The sequence below is a fragment of the Xiphophorus couchianus genome, chromosome 2 (genome assembly GCF_001444195.1).
Source record: "Xiphophorus couchianus chromosome 2, X_couchianus-1.0, whole genome shotgun sequence".
NCBI lineage: Eukaryota > Metazoa > Chordata > Actinopteri > Cyprinodontiformes > Poeciliidae > Xiphophorus > Xiphophorus couchianus.
Window position 1 is genome coordinate 10,882,955 of NC_040229.1, and position 13,548 is coordinate 10,896,502.

A 13,548-nucleotide genomic window follows, 5' to 3' on the forward strand; every position below is an offset into this window, starting at 1 on the left:
AGAAACAGATGACCAAATATGCTGTAGCCCCTCTTGGGTTGCTAGGTAACGGGCTGGGATTCACTGGGGTGCTAGGCAATGAGCAGTGCCCGTTGATTTGTGACGTTAGATTCCGGACGTTTGTGAAAAGGGTCATTTTCTAGACACCAAAAAGCCATTAAAAAAATCTGGGAGGTTTTTTTTAAAACGCTCTTGGCTATTTTTAGAAGCAGCTGAGACCAAAATTTAAGTACATAAACGTGCAAAAGCATTTTACACATTAGGTCCCTTTTAATCTATTTGAAATCAAATGGTTTCTATAAACAGTATAACAACTTTGGGGTATATTTGATTGAGATTAGAGGATGTTCTAATGGTACAGTGGATCTTGAACCCTGCCACAGTTTGTCACATTATAAATACAAACTTCTGTGTATTTTATGTAAAAAACAAATATTGCTCAACTAAATTCAACCATTTTCTAAACCCATTTATTCTTGCCGGGTTGCGGGTTTGGAGGCTGCTCTCCGTGAATCTGGCCTTCATGTAAGAAGCTGCAGAAACCTTAAAACTACACATAGAGATGTCAGAATGGCCCAGTCAAAGTCCAGGCCTAGAATCTAGCTAAGAATCTATGGAAACAAATGAAAATTGATAATCACAGAAATTCTCCTTCCAATCTTTCTCTGCTATTTTCCAAGAAAGAAGCCACAGACATAAAACAAGTGAAAGTGTACTGAATGCAAATGCATGCCACACTTTCCAGATTCTTTCTTGTACAGAATGTTGAGGACCTTTAATCACTTTCCTTCTGCTTCACAAGTATTACACTAATTTGTACACTATCCCACTTTGCCACCAGGGATCACCGGTCGGAACACCCAGGTGGCAGGCCCTCTGAGCTGAAAGTGAAAATCTGACATGATTCTAATCCTAATACAAGAGCTCCATCCAGGGGATTTTGCATGAACTGCAACTGCACCCATATGGCACCAAAAGCGCCAAATGGCCCATTCAAAGGAATACCGGGGTGGCAAACGAGCTCTTGCAGCCACTTAGGCATAGTGGCAGAACACGGCGGTGTCAAAGCCTATGGGAAAATTTTGCCACTTCGGACCCTGGCCCTAACCCATAAAATCATAAAAAAATGTGAAAGTTTAATAACTGAATATTTCAGGATAGACATCCCAAGTTTTTCTTTCTTTAACGTTAAATGATATTCAAACATTCCTTCAGGATGTTGGAAAGCTAAAATACCAACAAAAACTTTCTTTCTTCTGCAAATTGTAGATACTAAAGACATATTTATAATCTAAGTAATTCCTTGGAGGCGTAACTTGATATTTCCCCCATTTATCATTGAAGAACCTTTAAATTATCTGCATTCAGCAGAACGTAAAGGTCCATGATCTTTCCCCAAGGTATACCTAAACATTTCCTCCGTGTTGACTCAGGGTTTATCTAATAGCACTGCCATTATTTTTAAACTTTATGTGCCTTTTAAAAACATAACAGCATCTGAAAATAAATTTGTGATTAAAATACAACCAGCATTTTTAACAAAGCTTAGATCAACCTTCTCGGCCAAATTAAACAAATATATTCGCTAAAATAAATGTTCAATATCTTTAGTTATACAGTTGAAACCAAAAGTTTATATACGTCAAATAAAAATAAACACACAGCTTTTTTCTCACTCTTTAGTGAATTCAAACGTTTCTTGGTTTTAGGTCAGTTATAATCACCAAAATTATTGGTGATTTCATGATTTTTAAATGATTTTGAAGGCATTAATAAATAAATCTATGACATTATTGTGGCATTCAGCAAATTGAAATAATTTTGGTAATTCTAATTGACCAAAAACAAGAGAAATTTGGTCAGATTTAACTTGAGGCAGTGAGAAAAAAATATGTACGTGTCTTTTTATTTGGTGTATGTAAACTTTTAGTTTTAAAGGTAAAACAGGGCATAAGGGCCACACTAAGAAAATAGAATAAATACATATTCTCGTAAGATTATAACTTTTTATACGACTGTATTTTATCACAAATTTATAGGGTTTAAAAGGTAGTTGATAGTATATTTACCTGCCGCTTCCAGAAGCTGTTACAGAGACGCATTGCTGGTGATTTACTGCCATCGATGTTGGTAATCTTTCGAAAATGACAAGTTTTGTTTCTGCAGAGAATAAAAGAAAAACCACTGTAACCAAAATGCATACTCAAGTAAGAGTAGCACAACTTCAACACATTTTTACTCAACTAAAAGTCAAAGGTACTCAAGTAAGAGTAAAAAAAGTATTTTGTAAAAAGTCTACTCAAGTACTGAGTAACTGATCAAAGCATCAGTAATTTAATATTTAGAAATTACATAATCAGATGGGACAAAATGTAAGTTATGTGGAAATTTGGGGTATTTTATGAAACAATTTGAAAATAATTCAAGTAAATAACATAATTACAAAATAACAAAAGCATCCAGAAATTTTACTGAAGTAAGAGGAGAGATACTTCATTATAAAATTACGCAAGTAAAAGTAAAAAGTACAGTGTAATAAAAATACTCCTAAAAGTCAATTTTTAAAAAGTTATCCCTGTAAATGTAATTGGTTCATACCCAACTCTGCTAAAAACAGTGCAACACTGAATCGTTACCTCATGTAGACACCAGGGGGCGCCATAGTCATACCAAAGCGCATGGCAGCAGCTTGAAACTCAGGAGAAATGCCTGGATCAACAAACTTCTGGTAGCCTGCAAAAAAAAAAAACAGACACAAACTCAAAAAGCTGCGGCGCAGAAACAACTTCCAGCATCTAGAAACTGTTTTCCCTAACAAATAAAAGTGAGTAAGGTCCTGGGATCCTCTGACTGTTGTCGCCATAACTTTCTTCAGCCGTGGCAGCTTATTCAGCAGAACTGGGAGAGCCGGGCTAATGGTTTGCTGACGGAGCACATGCCTGTCAAACTCCACCGCCGGTAGCTCACCTCACCGCGGATTGCGGTCGCTGGTGCATTACCTGATTCCCTGCACTTGTACGCACTCACTCGCTGCAGGCTGGCTCAGGCTTACCTGGATAAGGAGGGAGTTTTCTGTCTCCGAGGAATCCTGGCAGCCATTCATAGAGAGCAATGTTCTGTGATGAAACACATGGAAGTTAAAAATTCCTTAAATGCGCTTCCTGAACTGTCTGAATTAAACTTTCAACATCCTGTTCCTTGTGTTTTTGAGGGATTTCTTTGTATGGAAAGCAAGTTTCCCGTTTTATCTCATTTCAAGCGCGACTTTAAATGAATTTTATTGCCATTTTAAGTGAAAAACCAACACAAAGAAGAGGATAACTATTAAGAATACATTATTTGTGTCCTCCAACCAAACAATAAATATACTGTGACTTTATATTAAGCCACATTTACTCAATTAAGCTACTGATTATACTCAACTAAGAGTAGCACTACTTCAACAGATGTTTACTCAAGTAAAAGTAAAAAGTATTTTGTAAAAAGGCAATTCAAGTACTGAGTAACTGATCAAAACTTAAATCATTTAATATTTAAAAAATACTAACATAAAATCTAAGTTATGTGGGAATGTTGGTTATTTGGTGAACCAAAATGGCAATAATTAAAATAAATAACTAACCAAAGATACTTATTTTAGTTATCAGTTAAGTTACTGATTATTCTGACAATTAATTGATTAATTGATCAAACAATTAGCATATTCTGTACATTTTTCATTTAAGCCCTGTTTTAAATACAATATTAGAAATACATTAAATATGCAAATAAACAAATAATTCATTTCCTATTTTAAATAAGAAAATAAACTCTTATTGCCAAAAATGGATGATAATTTCTAAAAAAGGATGCATTTATATAGTACAGGGCTTATCTGCTGATTATTTTTGGATTAACAGATTAATATCTGGATATTAAAGATTTTTTTAAACACAATCTGAACTGGGTGAAGTTAAAAATGCCACTTGAAGAGCTTTTGGTAGAATAAATTGACCATTTTTATTATGGAAATTATAGATATTTATTTTTATGGGAAAATTGTCTTGTTATAAGTACATTTATCTGCCAAAGGAACTAACATTTTTTAAATCGATATTAAGGAATTATTTACCTAAAACAAGCTTCTACGTCTTGCTGAAGAGATACTTGCAAGTTACTTTTGACTTATTTCAAGTGAACTAAGATTTTTGCACAAAAAATTAGACTAAAAATACTTGGTAAGATTTTGTGTTTTTGCAGTGTACGTGCAGGGCAGAGCTGCGACTGGTCAGAAATGATGCTCTGCTCTCTAACTACCTCTTGTCTGTCTTTTCAGAGTGCAAATTAAATCATCACCTGTGCGGCGAGAGGATTATTCTTCTTCTCCCTTTACCTGGAGTGTGGCGACCACGGTCTTCCTGGCGTTTTGAAACAGCCTCTCATCTGACCACTCCGGGTTCTCCTTGTGCAACTTTGCGGCAACATAATTGTGGTAGCGAAACCAGATAATCCCCTCTGCTGCCGTGAACAAGTTCTCGTTGGCCCATGCATTTCCCAACTCTGCACATGGAAGACGGCACAAACAAGGACGTTTTGCTATTTCATCAGGTGAATTAGCCTCATTCTGACCACAACGTGCAGAACTAGGTCAAATACGTGACAAACTGCATGAAAGAAAAACATAAACAGCACACATTTCTCAAGTGTGCAGAACTCTATCTGTTTTCTGCTACCAGTAATCAACCACTAATTAGAAATATAATTTAGTGTTTTATTTTGTTAAAAAATGTGACAAAAGGTGGGATAACATCCTGCGACTTAACCATAGGTGATAACTACGCAATTTTCACAACGGCAGCAACAAAACACGGGTTTTATGACACTTGCATGACTCGCCTTTTGTTTTAGAGAGAAGGATTTACTGTGGTCACAGTGGCATATCATTTACACAATCATTAAAGAGTCACAGCTCACGTCAGGCTGGACCTGCTTTGACTCAGACTGACTGCAACCCCAATCCAGGGATGGAATATTATTAATAACAAACTATTTATGATTTTGTTTTTGTTTTCTGCAGCTAGCAGTATCGACTGGATGGCTATTGCAAAATGCGGAGGAAGAGTGGAGCAGATTGTTTTGAAGCTGCAGTTTAAAGTTCAGTTGTTTTTTCTGGACTGCAAGATTGTGAAATTAGCTCCTCAGATTAGTGGAATATAAAAATAGTGAGTCGCTTAAGCTTTACTGTTCAGAATTAGCAGCATAAAATCAGTTATCAAAGGCATGTCTGCTAAAGAAGGATGGTCTGCACTCCAGTAAAGGAGAAAAATACATTTTAGCTTGTCAGCTGAAGGTTTTTTTTAGCTCTATCGTCATGTAATCTATAATACCAAAAGGCTGCAATTAATCGGATTAAAATAACCGTTAATTGCAGCCCTGTTGGTATTATAAATTACATGACGGCCACTTCTTAATCCGATTCGGCAGATTTTTCATTAAAGTTTGTGTTAGAAAACATATTAAAAGAAGCAAACAAATGTTTCACTTCTTGTTTTAAATAGGAAAACAAACATTTTATTACCTAAAATGGAATAACGTAGCACTCGTTTTGTGTACGCTTGATTATTTGTAGCAAAGAATACAGTGTTGGCTAATTAGTTTTTTAATTTTGGATTAGCAGATTAATAAAGTGACAGCAAATGGTGCTTAATAATAGATTTTTCATACAGATCTATTAAAACAAACAAAGTACATATTTACAGAAAAGTGTATATTTTTGTGCAGCTTTGGCCTAAATACTGCTCTGAAAGTGTTGTTCTTTCACCAAATGGCATTTTATTTGATTCTGTATAGTCTAGTTAACAATTAATCCACTACTAAATGAGTTGATTGTGATTAATCGTGATTAATCGTGATGATTGAGAGAAACCTCACCATAAAGTCCCTGTGGTCCATATTCTCCAGTGGAGGGATCGGGAGCGCTCCACATGAAATTGCGACCCCCTCCTTTATTCGGCATGTTCCACTCAGAACCTCGATTCAAGAGTCCTCCAGAGAAACTTCTCAAGAAGTCAGACCAGGAAGAGGAAGGACCATATATGGAGCTCCCGTCTATCCACGCTGTCACAGAGTTCACCTGCATGAGTGGCACAGATTATCAGAAGTAAACGAAGAGAATGACTCAGAATGCAGCCCTGATTAAACGTAAACAAGAAGTAAAGCATGAGCACCTGAGCTCGAGGGTTGCCAGGACTCTGGCCGGACAGTTTGTCCCATTGTCCTCTCTGGAAAGGCAGTCGCACTTTCCCAGTGGCATTGGGATCAAAGACAGGATCCCCTTTAGGGACTTTGATGTTCATGAACTGAGGCGGACAACCAGGAGTTCTTACATCGAAAATTTCAAAGGCAACATGGTAACCTGAAACAATTTCAGCATAATTAACAAGGTGAGAAACCAATTTCTGAGTGTTTAACCTCACAAAGTCATTAATTAATTAATTAATTAATTACAAGAATACAATGTTTAGGGCCTCTTATCACTTTAAATCCTTATAAGCTGCAGCAAACAGATGCGCAATTACACAACCGCACATCTTTGATAAGCAGAAGTGGAGCCTCCTGCACAACCAATAAGAATGCAGCTGGAAGTTTCTGAATGGTAAGTCAACAACAAAACATTTGCCTTTTCCAGCAGCATTGTGATTTCACAAGTAGCTAAATATATCATGTCTGAGCACTTCGAAAGCATTTTTTAGATAGAAAAAATTTACATTTTTCCTCCAAAAATTTTCTTGAAAAGACAAAAAGTTTCTCAGTTTAAAAAGTCGAAAATTTGCCAGAAAAAAAAATCTCAGAAATGTTTAGATTAATCTCCGAGATTTTCTATAATATTCAAGGCAATTTTTAATTTTGAAAAGTTAAAAAGATTTCTAGAAAAAAAACTCTGAAATTTCTGATTAATCTAATAATTCTTGAGGGGTTTTTTTCTTGCAAATTTTCGACTTTTCTAACGTTTTAGAAACTTTCTGAGTTTTTGACGGAAATGTACAAATGTTTCTATTTAAATATGCGTTATAAATGCTCTGCATGGCATATTTTATTTGAGAAACAATGGAGCACAAGTAAAACCCAAATTATTATTTTTGACTAAAGAACTAAGCCATTTACTTTACGTTTATTTTATTTTTATTGTATATTTTTCATTATTATTCATATTATTGATAATTTCCTTCATATTTACCGAAGAACAGAGACAGCACGGTCCGGTTCCGTGCCGACGACAAACCGGAAGCTCCCCCGGACAACAACCTGCTCAGCCCGCGTGCGTTCGGCTGCACCGGCTCGTGCACAGGTTGGTAGACTCCATCCCAGTAGCGCGCGGGCACGAGGCGCACTAGATGAGCACCTGCGGTGAGCACAGAGTCACCATCAGTCACCCGGTGATGTGTGAAACCGGGACCGCCTGCCGGGACTTACCGACGGCTCCGCGCTCCGGATGCGCCAAACTGTTGTACCAGCCGTCAAAGCGAGGCACCTCCCAGCTTAGTTTACCTTCACAATCTGCATGTTTTGAAACTTAAAATGAACCAGCTGCTTGTATTTTTATGTGGTTGCAGAATAAAACACCGCTGAAGTTGACTCACGCTCACTGAGGATGATCACCGAGCCAGCAAGTGCGCAGACTCTCCAAACCCATTTACGCAAATCCATTGATGCGAGAGGCGCTTCTTGGCTCAAGAGGAAAGAAGGACTCCTGAAAAGTGAAGACTACGTGCAGGTAGCTGAATGTTATTTTCGTATGTTCGCTTTTCTGTACTTATATAGGAGATTAAATAATATTTACGCTAATAAACCGAAAGTTTCATAAAGTTGAGAAAAAAAACACGGAGTCTCACCCACTGCAGAGGCAGAGATGTTCACCAGGTGCAGCTGAACGCAGGTTTGATGACAGCTGAGAGATACTGCAATACTTGCAGCCTACACCTGTTGCTCAACTTAACACCAAAGTGCATGTGTGACCTATTTCCCAAAGAGGAATTGCCATCCATGTCAGGATCCTTCCTCTTTTTTCCACAGCATCCCAGTCATTGCATCCTTCCTCCTTCTCCTCCTCCCCCTGTGTGACACAAGGGGGGTCCAGAGGTATAAAAGAAGTGTATGTTCCCTCAACCATCAGACTTCACGCCTTTCCTTGTCCTGAATGTCTCAGGTAAGACAAAACCTTCAGAATTTATTTTTGCATCTTTATTACATTTAATGGTGTAATCACTCAAGGAACAGGAATCAGAGGAAAACTGGGGTTCTGACTGACTGATTGAAGAGTTTTTTCATTATTCTCCGTTTGCACACAATGCAAAGCAGAGCTAGCTGTTACTCTAGCTGAGCTAGCTGTTACTAGAGTCGACTCCTTCAGGTTTAATAATGTGCCAGGCCTCAGGGTGGTAGTTTCCTTATCAGTTGTAAGTAAAACTGTTATCTCTGCACCTGGAGGAAAGTGAGAAGCGGCGCTCTAACACTGCTTCCTCTGTTACGCTGCCTAGTCTCGGCTCAATCCTTAGATCAGAAGCTAAGATGACTTTCTACGACGACATTTACCCATTCTACCCGCTACAAAGGACTGCCTTCATCGTCAGCGGCCGACTGCTCGCCATTATTCTGGTCTTCCTCATGCTGGCAGTCGGTCTTCTTCTCATCCTGCCAGGAATACGAGGAAGGACGGTGAGTGCAAGTTTTCTGTCCATCTGCGTTTGCTGGGATGCTTTTCTATTATTGTATATATTCAAAATATTTTTGTTTTTATCCAGCGGGTCTTCTGGATGCTCAGGATCATGATCAGCTTGTTTGTAGGTGTAGTGATAGTAGGTAAGTTATGTATAAACTGTAAAAACACCAAGGAGTTTTAGTCTAGTTTCTAGTGCAAATATCAGTAAACTTGAAATAACTTACAAGTATCTCTTCAGGAAGATATGGAAACTTGTTTTAAGTAAATAATTCCTTAATATTGGTGGAAAGCATTTGTCCATTGGTAGATAAATTTATTTATTTATAATTGAAATAATCTACCAAACGAGACTTAAAGCAAGCTTCTATATCTTACTGATAAGTTATTGTTTTGTCTTGATTCACGTTTACTAAGATATATGCGCTAGATACTAGACAAAAAATACTAAGATTGTGTGTTTTTGCAGTGTATTTGTTTTAATCTATAAAAAATATTAGATTTCCCTTTGTCTCCCATCATCATTCACCTTTGTGTCCTTTTTGTGCAGCTCTGAACTTCACTAACAGCTGGGCTGAGGCCAGGATGACTACAAACGCTACCTACAAGTCCTTCAGTAATGCTGTCATCCAGGCTGAGGTCGGCCTGCATGTTGGGCTGTACGGCATCAACGTGACACTTAGAGGTGAGTCACTCTTACTCCCTGTGTGCTGGACTCTTCAGCGGCTTAACCAGATCAAGTCTTTGTTTTCAGTGGTCACCTACACGCTCAGGTTGTTCAATATGAGAAAATTTCTGTGCAAGTTGGGAATTAATTATAGTTTAATGCATTTTGAATACATAAAAAGACAACACGGTCTTTTATTTAGTCGGGATCCTTGAGTTGTTTTGAGGGTTTTTATAATTATTTTGTGTTTATTTGTCTCTTTCTTTGAATTGATCAATCTTGTTTCTGTTTTTAGTTGATTCTAGCTTATTTCTTGTCTCTAGTTTTCTTTATTTAACTTCGTTTCTTAGGTTAAGTCATTCTTTAGTGCAGTCTTTCGTCCGCGGGCGCCCCTAGTGGTCTGCAAGGTACTGCATATAAACGACCGTTTAATTGCCGTTAGCTCAGAGTGCGACGCTACAGCTAGCTTACCACAGGATTGTGTTGTAAAATAATAATGGGAAACAGGCTTAAAGCCGGGGAATTCAAAATAAAAACGTAAGATACTTGTGAAAAGAAAACAACTTAAGGATTACTTATTTGACCGGAGGAATTAGCTCTCTGACTCAATATTTTGTAGAACCAGGTGTTGTTGCATCGGTCATTCAGGTCCTCCAGACACCGAAATTCGTTCTTCTGTGATAGATAGCGCCAGTAGAAATGTTCAACTCCTGGCACACATAGGGTTTGGATGTCGGCTTGAAAGTAAAGACACCTTTTAATGGCTAGTGGAACATGTTACAGGAGTTGGGAATTATTTTTTTGCTTTTCTAATGTAGTGATACAATACTGGTCTATAGTCATTATAATCTTTCACATTTTGTATGTTTGTATACGTCCATTTGGGTCTGAATTGATTCTAATAATAATAATTAAAAAAAACAGCTCAAGCACTTAAAAGACCCACCTGAGAGTTTTTTGGCAATAAATTAATGTTTTACCGATTGTTAAGACACATTCAACAGGCACTGTTAGCTAGCAACCCCAGCTGAACTAAACCCCATTACCCAGCAGCTAAAGCTGAGCTCCAGCACGTTAGGTCAGCTGGTTTTACCGCTATATGCGCTGTACAGTGGCTGTTGGAACATTCAAGTGTTTTGAATGTTCCAACATTCACTTGCTGCATTCTTGTTGGTTGTGCAGGAGACTCCACTTCTGCTTTTCAAAGATGCACAGTTTATAATTGCGTATTTGCTTGCAGCCATTTTTATGTGCGATGTCCTAACCTCTTCAGTGAAGCATAACAGGTCACCTTTAATGCACAGTAAACCATCAAGTTTCTGATATTCTGAAGCAATACCACCAAAAAAAACAACACACACACACAAAAAACCAATTCACCAGTCATATTTGACATGCACTACCTGCCTCCAATGTGGGGGTGGGTTTCTCTTTCCAACAGAATCCTTTATCAACTTGGTTCAGCCTTATTTGTAAAGGGAGTGTTAAAGAGTAAAAATATAGATAATAAAGATGCTGTTATATTATAATAACAATGACTTGCTGTAATGGATGTACTCTTCTGACTGCAGCACATTGTTTTCTTTCGCCTCAGGCAATCCCATTGTGCAGTTCAATGAAACCATCAACTACAATGAGATGTTCAGCTGGCATGACATCGCTGAAGAAGAGTATGAGCAAGCTTTGATCAAAGGTTTACCGAACCCCATCTTATACATCGTGGAAAAATTCACCCTGAGCAGCCCCTGTGGGATGATCTTTCAGTACAGTTACTCCGGACGCTTCGCCTCTGCAACCCTCTGGTAATTAATGACAATCCTTACACACATACAGGCGTCAAGGATTAAAATAACTCTATATAATTTGTTCTGCAGGACGGCGTTTTGCTGCTGGATTCTCGCCAACATCTTGTTCTTCTTGCCCGACGTTGTTTACGCCGGGTACATGACCATGGCCACTGCCGCCTTCATCTTCTTCTCCATGGCCTCCTTCTCCACCATCATGAATGTGCCTCGGTGTGTTTTCTCCATAGGTGAAGACTCCTTTGTGACAGAGTACAGCCATTCGTTTTGGCTGGCACTGGCTACAGGTGAGCACTTCATGGTGGACATTCAGGCTACGTTCACACTGCAGCCTGAAGTGACCCAATTCCGATTTTTTTTTTTTTTTTTTTGCCTTAATGCAACCTTATTCTGATTTTTTCATGACAGTCTGAACAACACAGATCCGACTTTCACAAATGCGACTCAGGTCACTTGGATATGTGGTTCTAAATCCCGATACATATCTGATCTTTTCAAATTTTTATTATTATTTTGTTTATTTTAAATTTTTTAAATGTGACCTGAGTCTGAACGGCCAGATCGCATTAATCCCACCTGAACGTCATTGATACTCGACAAACGTCGCTATTCTGCACTCTGGTGTACGCAACAGAAGAGGAGATCGGAGGTACATAAAGACCAAAACTACATGTAAAAGTTGTTATTTTTACCGATTTCCAGGAGTGCTTTGCACCATCATCGGGTTTTTCGTGGTGATGCTGTACTTCCTGATGCCAGAGAAGGTAAAAGCAGCTTTCAGCTTGAGTTTCGACAGCTATGAGGACGAGGATGAGGATAAATCTTGTCCAGAAGGCTACCTGAACTCAGTCTTCCTTAACGGAGAATTGCATCTACCACTGACACCCAAAGTTACACCAGTAAGTTGGAAAGAAATTTCACCATATTGTCATCAGGAGTAGTTTCTTGCTTTACGGTGAACTATCAAAAGCTGGGAAATGCATTCTTATTTTAAAAATCCTTAATATTGCCCTTTTGTGTCAACAGCCGGCCCAAAGCTTAGAATCGTGGGACTTCCATGAATGTTTTAGTTTTAACACAAACCATGCATCTAATTATTTTTGTTTGTTTCTTGTGAATGAGAATAGCATTGAATTTAATTTGACAGTTTCAGCATATGTGCAGATTTAAATGTTTTAAATTAAAATCTCAACATAATTCCAAACTGATACAAGTTTAATTTTTTTCTTCGTGTTTTAGCTGGTTGTTTACGAAAACATCACAAATAAAAAACAATCAGGTGTTCTTACCAGAAAGATGTCCCCAAGATGAAATTCTGCTTAAAGCTGCAGTATGTAGCTTTCATAAAACAAATGTTTTTTTGCACATTTATATGTTTCATAAGACAGATAATCTGAAAAGGTCGATCTTCTCCACCTCCTCACTGTGCTACTACTGCCATCTGATGAAATGCACCACTTCCGGCCAGTAACAACCAATCAGAGCCAGGAGGAGGGTCTTAGCATTGTCAGGCATCCTTGTGTACACGCTGCTCAATGTGCTAAAGAGGAGAAACAGCTTACTGTTACAGGAAAACTGCTATCCGTTTTCATTAGCGGCTATGCTAACTAGCCTGAACATCCACAACAGGCGAGCGACGCACACACTGCATGATTGACAGCAATAAGACCCGCCTCCTGGCTCTGATTGGTTGTTTCTAGTTGACGGAAGAAAGCAGAAGAGCTTAATCTTTTTTTTCACAGATTATCTGTGTCATACCATATTGTGACAATTTCAACAAATATGTTAAAAAATATTTTTAATAAAAGTTACATACTGCAGCTTTAAGGCCCCATGCAGCCTTTGGGAAAACTCTGCTCACGAACCATTAAAAATATCTGATTGCAACAATTTTGCTTGTTTTCCAGGATCGTCTATGAAGCCATCCAGTGATCTCCTCTGATTCATACTTGAATATTATTTGACTGAATGTGTTAAAAAGAACTTTTCTAAGTTTAAATCACTGTCATTATCTATGTGAGCCAGTTTTATGTGTCAAACTGTAAATATGTGTTTAATGCTGTAATGTTTGTTGTCTGGGTGGGAACTAAACTTAAAGAAATGTTTTTTTATGCCTTTTTCCTTGTATAATAATGGAAATATATTAGTCTTTACTCAACTCATTCCTGATTAATCTGAAAAATATGTATATACCAGGATTTATTACAAAACAATTCACACAATTTTGGCACATTTAGTTTAAAGCAAGTATGGAGAAACAATGGTGCCAATGAGGATGATGTAATTTTCCTATTCCAGGCTGGTGTTTTTATTTCTGCCTTGTATTTTGAGTTTTCAGTATATTTTCTACAGCAAAGTGTTAATAAAACAAAAACAAACATGAG

At 37.9% G+C, this 13,548-nt stretch overlaps 2 protein-coding genes across 2 annotated transcripts in view; one reads left to right on the forward strand and one right to left on the reverse strand.

The window, feature by feature from the left end:
- Positions 1-7,747, reverse strand: part of duox (dual oxidase) — a 28,105-nt gene extending 20,358 nt beyond the window's left edge. The window contains exons 1-9 of the mRNA XM_028029166.1: positions 7,620-7,747; positions 7,453-7,536; positions 7,217-7,381; positions 6,207-6,394; positions 5,911-6,112; positions 4,373-4,539; positions 3,053-3,116; positions 2,637-2,733; positions 2,070-2,160 (exon numbers count right to left, since the gene is read on the reverse strand). Of these exons, the coding sequence (XP_027884967.1) occupies positions 2,070-2,160; positions 2,637-2,733; positions 3,053-3,116; positions 4,373-4,539; positions 5,911-6,112; positions 6,207-6,394; positions 7,217-7,381; positions 7,453-7,536; positions 7,620-7,686 (1,125 nt within the window). The 5' untranslated portion in view covers positions 7,687-7,747. The remainder of the gene's footprint in view (positions 1-2,069; positions 2,161-2,636; positions 2,734-3,052; positions 3,117-4,372; positions 4,540-5,910; positions 6,113-6,206; positions 6,395-7,216; positions 7,382-7,452; positions 7,537-7,619) is intronic.
- Positions 7,748-9,251: 1,504 nt separating this feature from the next.
- On the forward strand, positions 9,252-13,547 carry duox2 (dual oxidase 2). The gene is made up of 5 exons (XM_028002749.1): positions 9,252-9,380; positions 10,957-11,164; positions 11,237-11,451; positions 11,867-12,063; positions 13,072-13,547. Exons 1-5 carry the CDS (start codon positions 9,281-9,283, stop codon positions 13,081-13,083), a joined length of 732 nt encoding a protein of 243 aa, XP_027858550.1. The 5' UTR covers positions 9,252-9,280; the 3' UTR covers positions 13,084-13,547.
- Position 13,548: the final 1 nt, after the last annotated feature.

What these genes read in the sequence shown, in the direction of transcription:
- duox2 (XM_028002749.1), top strand. Translation starts at nt 9,281, where the DNA reads ATGACTACAAACGCTACCTACAAGTCCTTCAGTAATGCTGTCATCCAG. An exon ending in TTCGCCTCTGCAACCCTCTG is followed by an intron (nt 11,165 to 11,236) that starts GTAATTAATGAC and finishes TTTGTTCTGCAG; the next exon opens with GACGGCGTTTTGCTGCTGGA. An exon ending in TTGGCTGGCACTGGCTACAG is followed by an intron (nt 11,452 to 11,866) that starts GTGAGCACTTCA and finishes ACCGATTTCCAG; the next exon opens with GAGTGCTTTGCACCATCATC.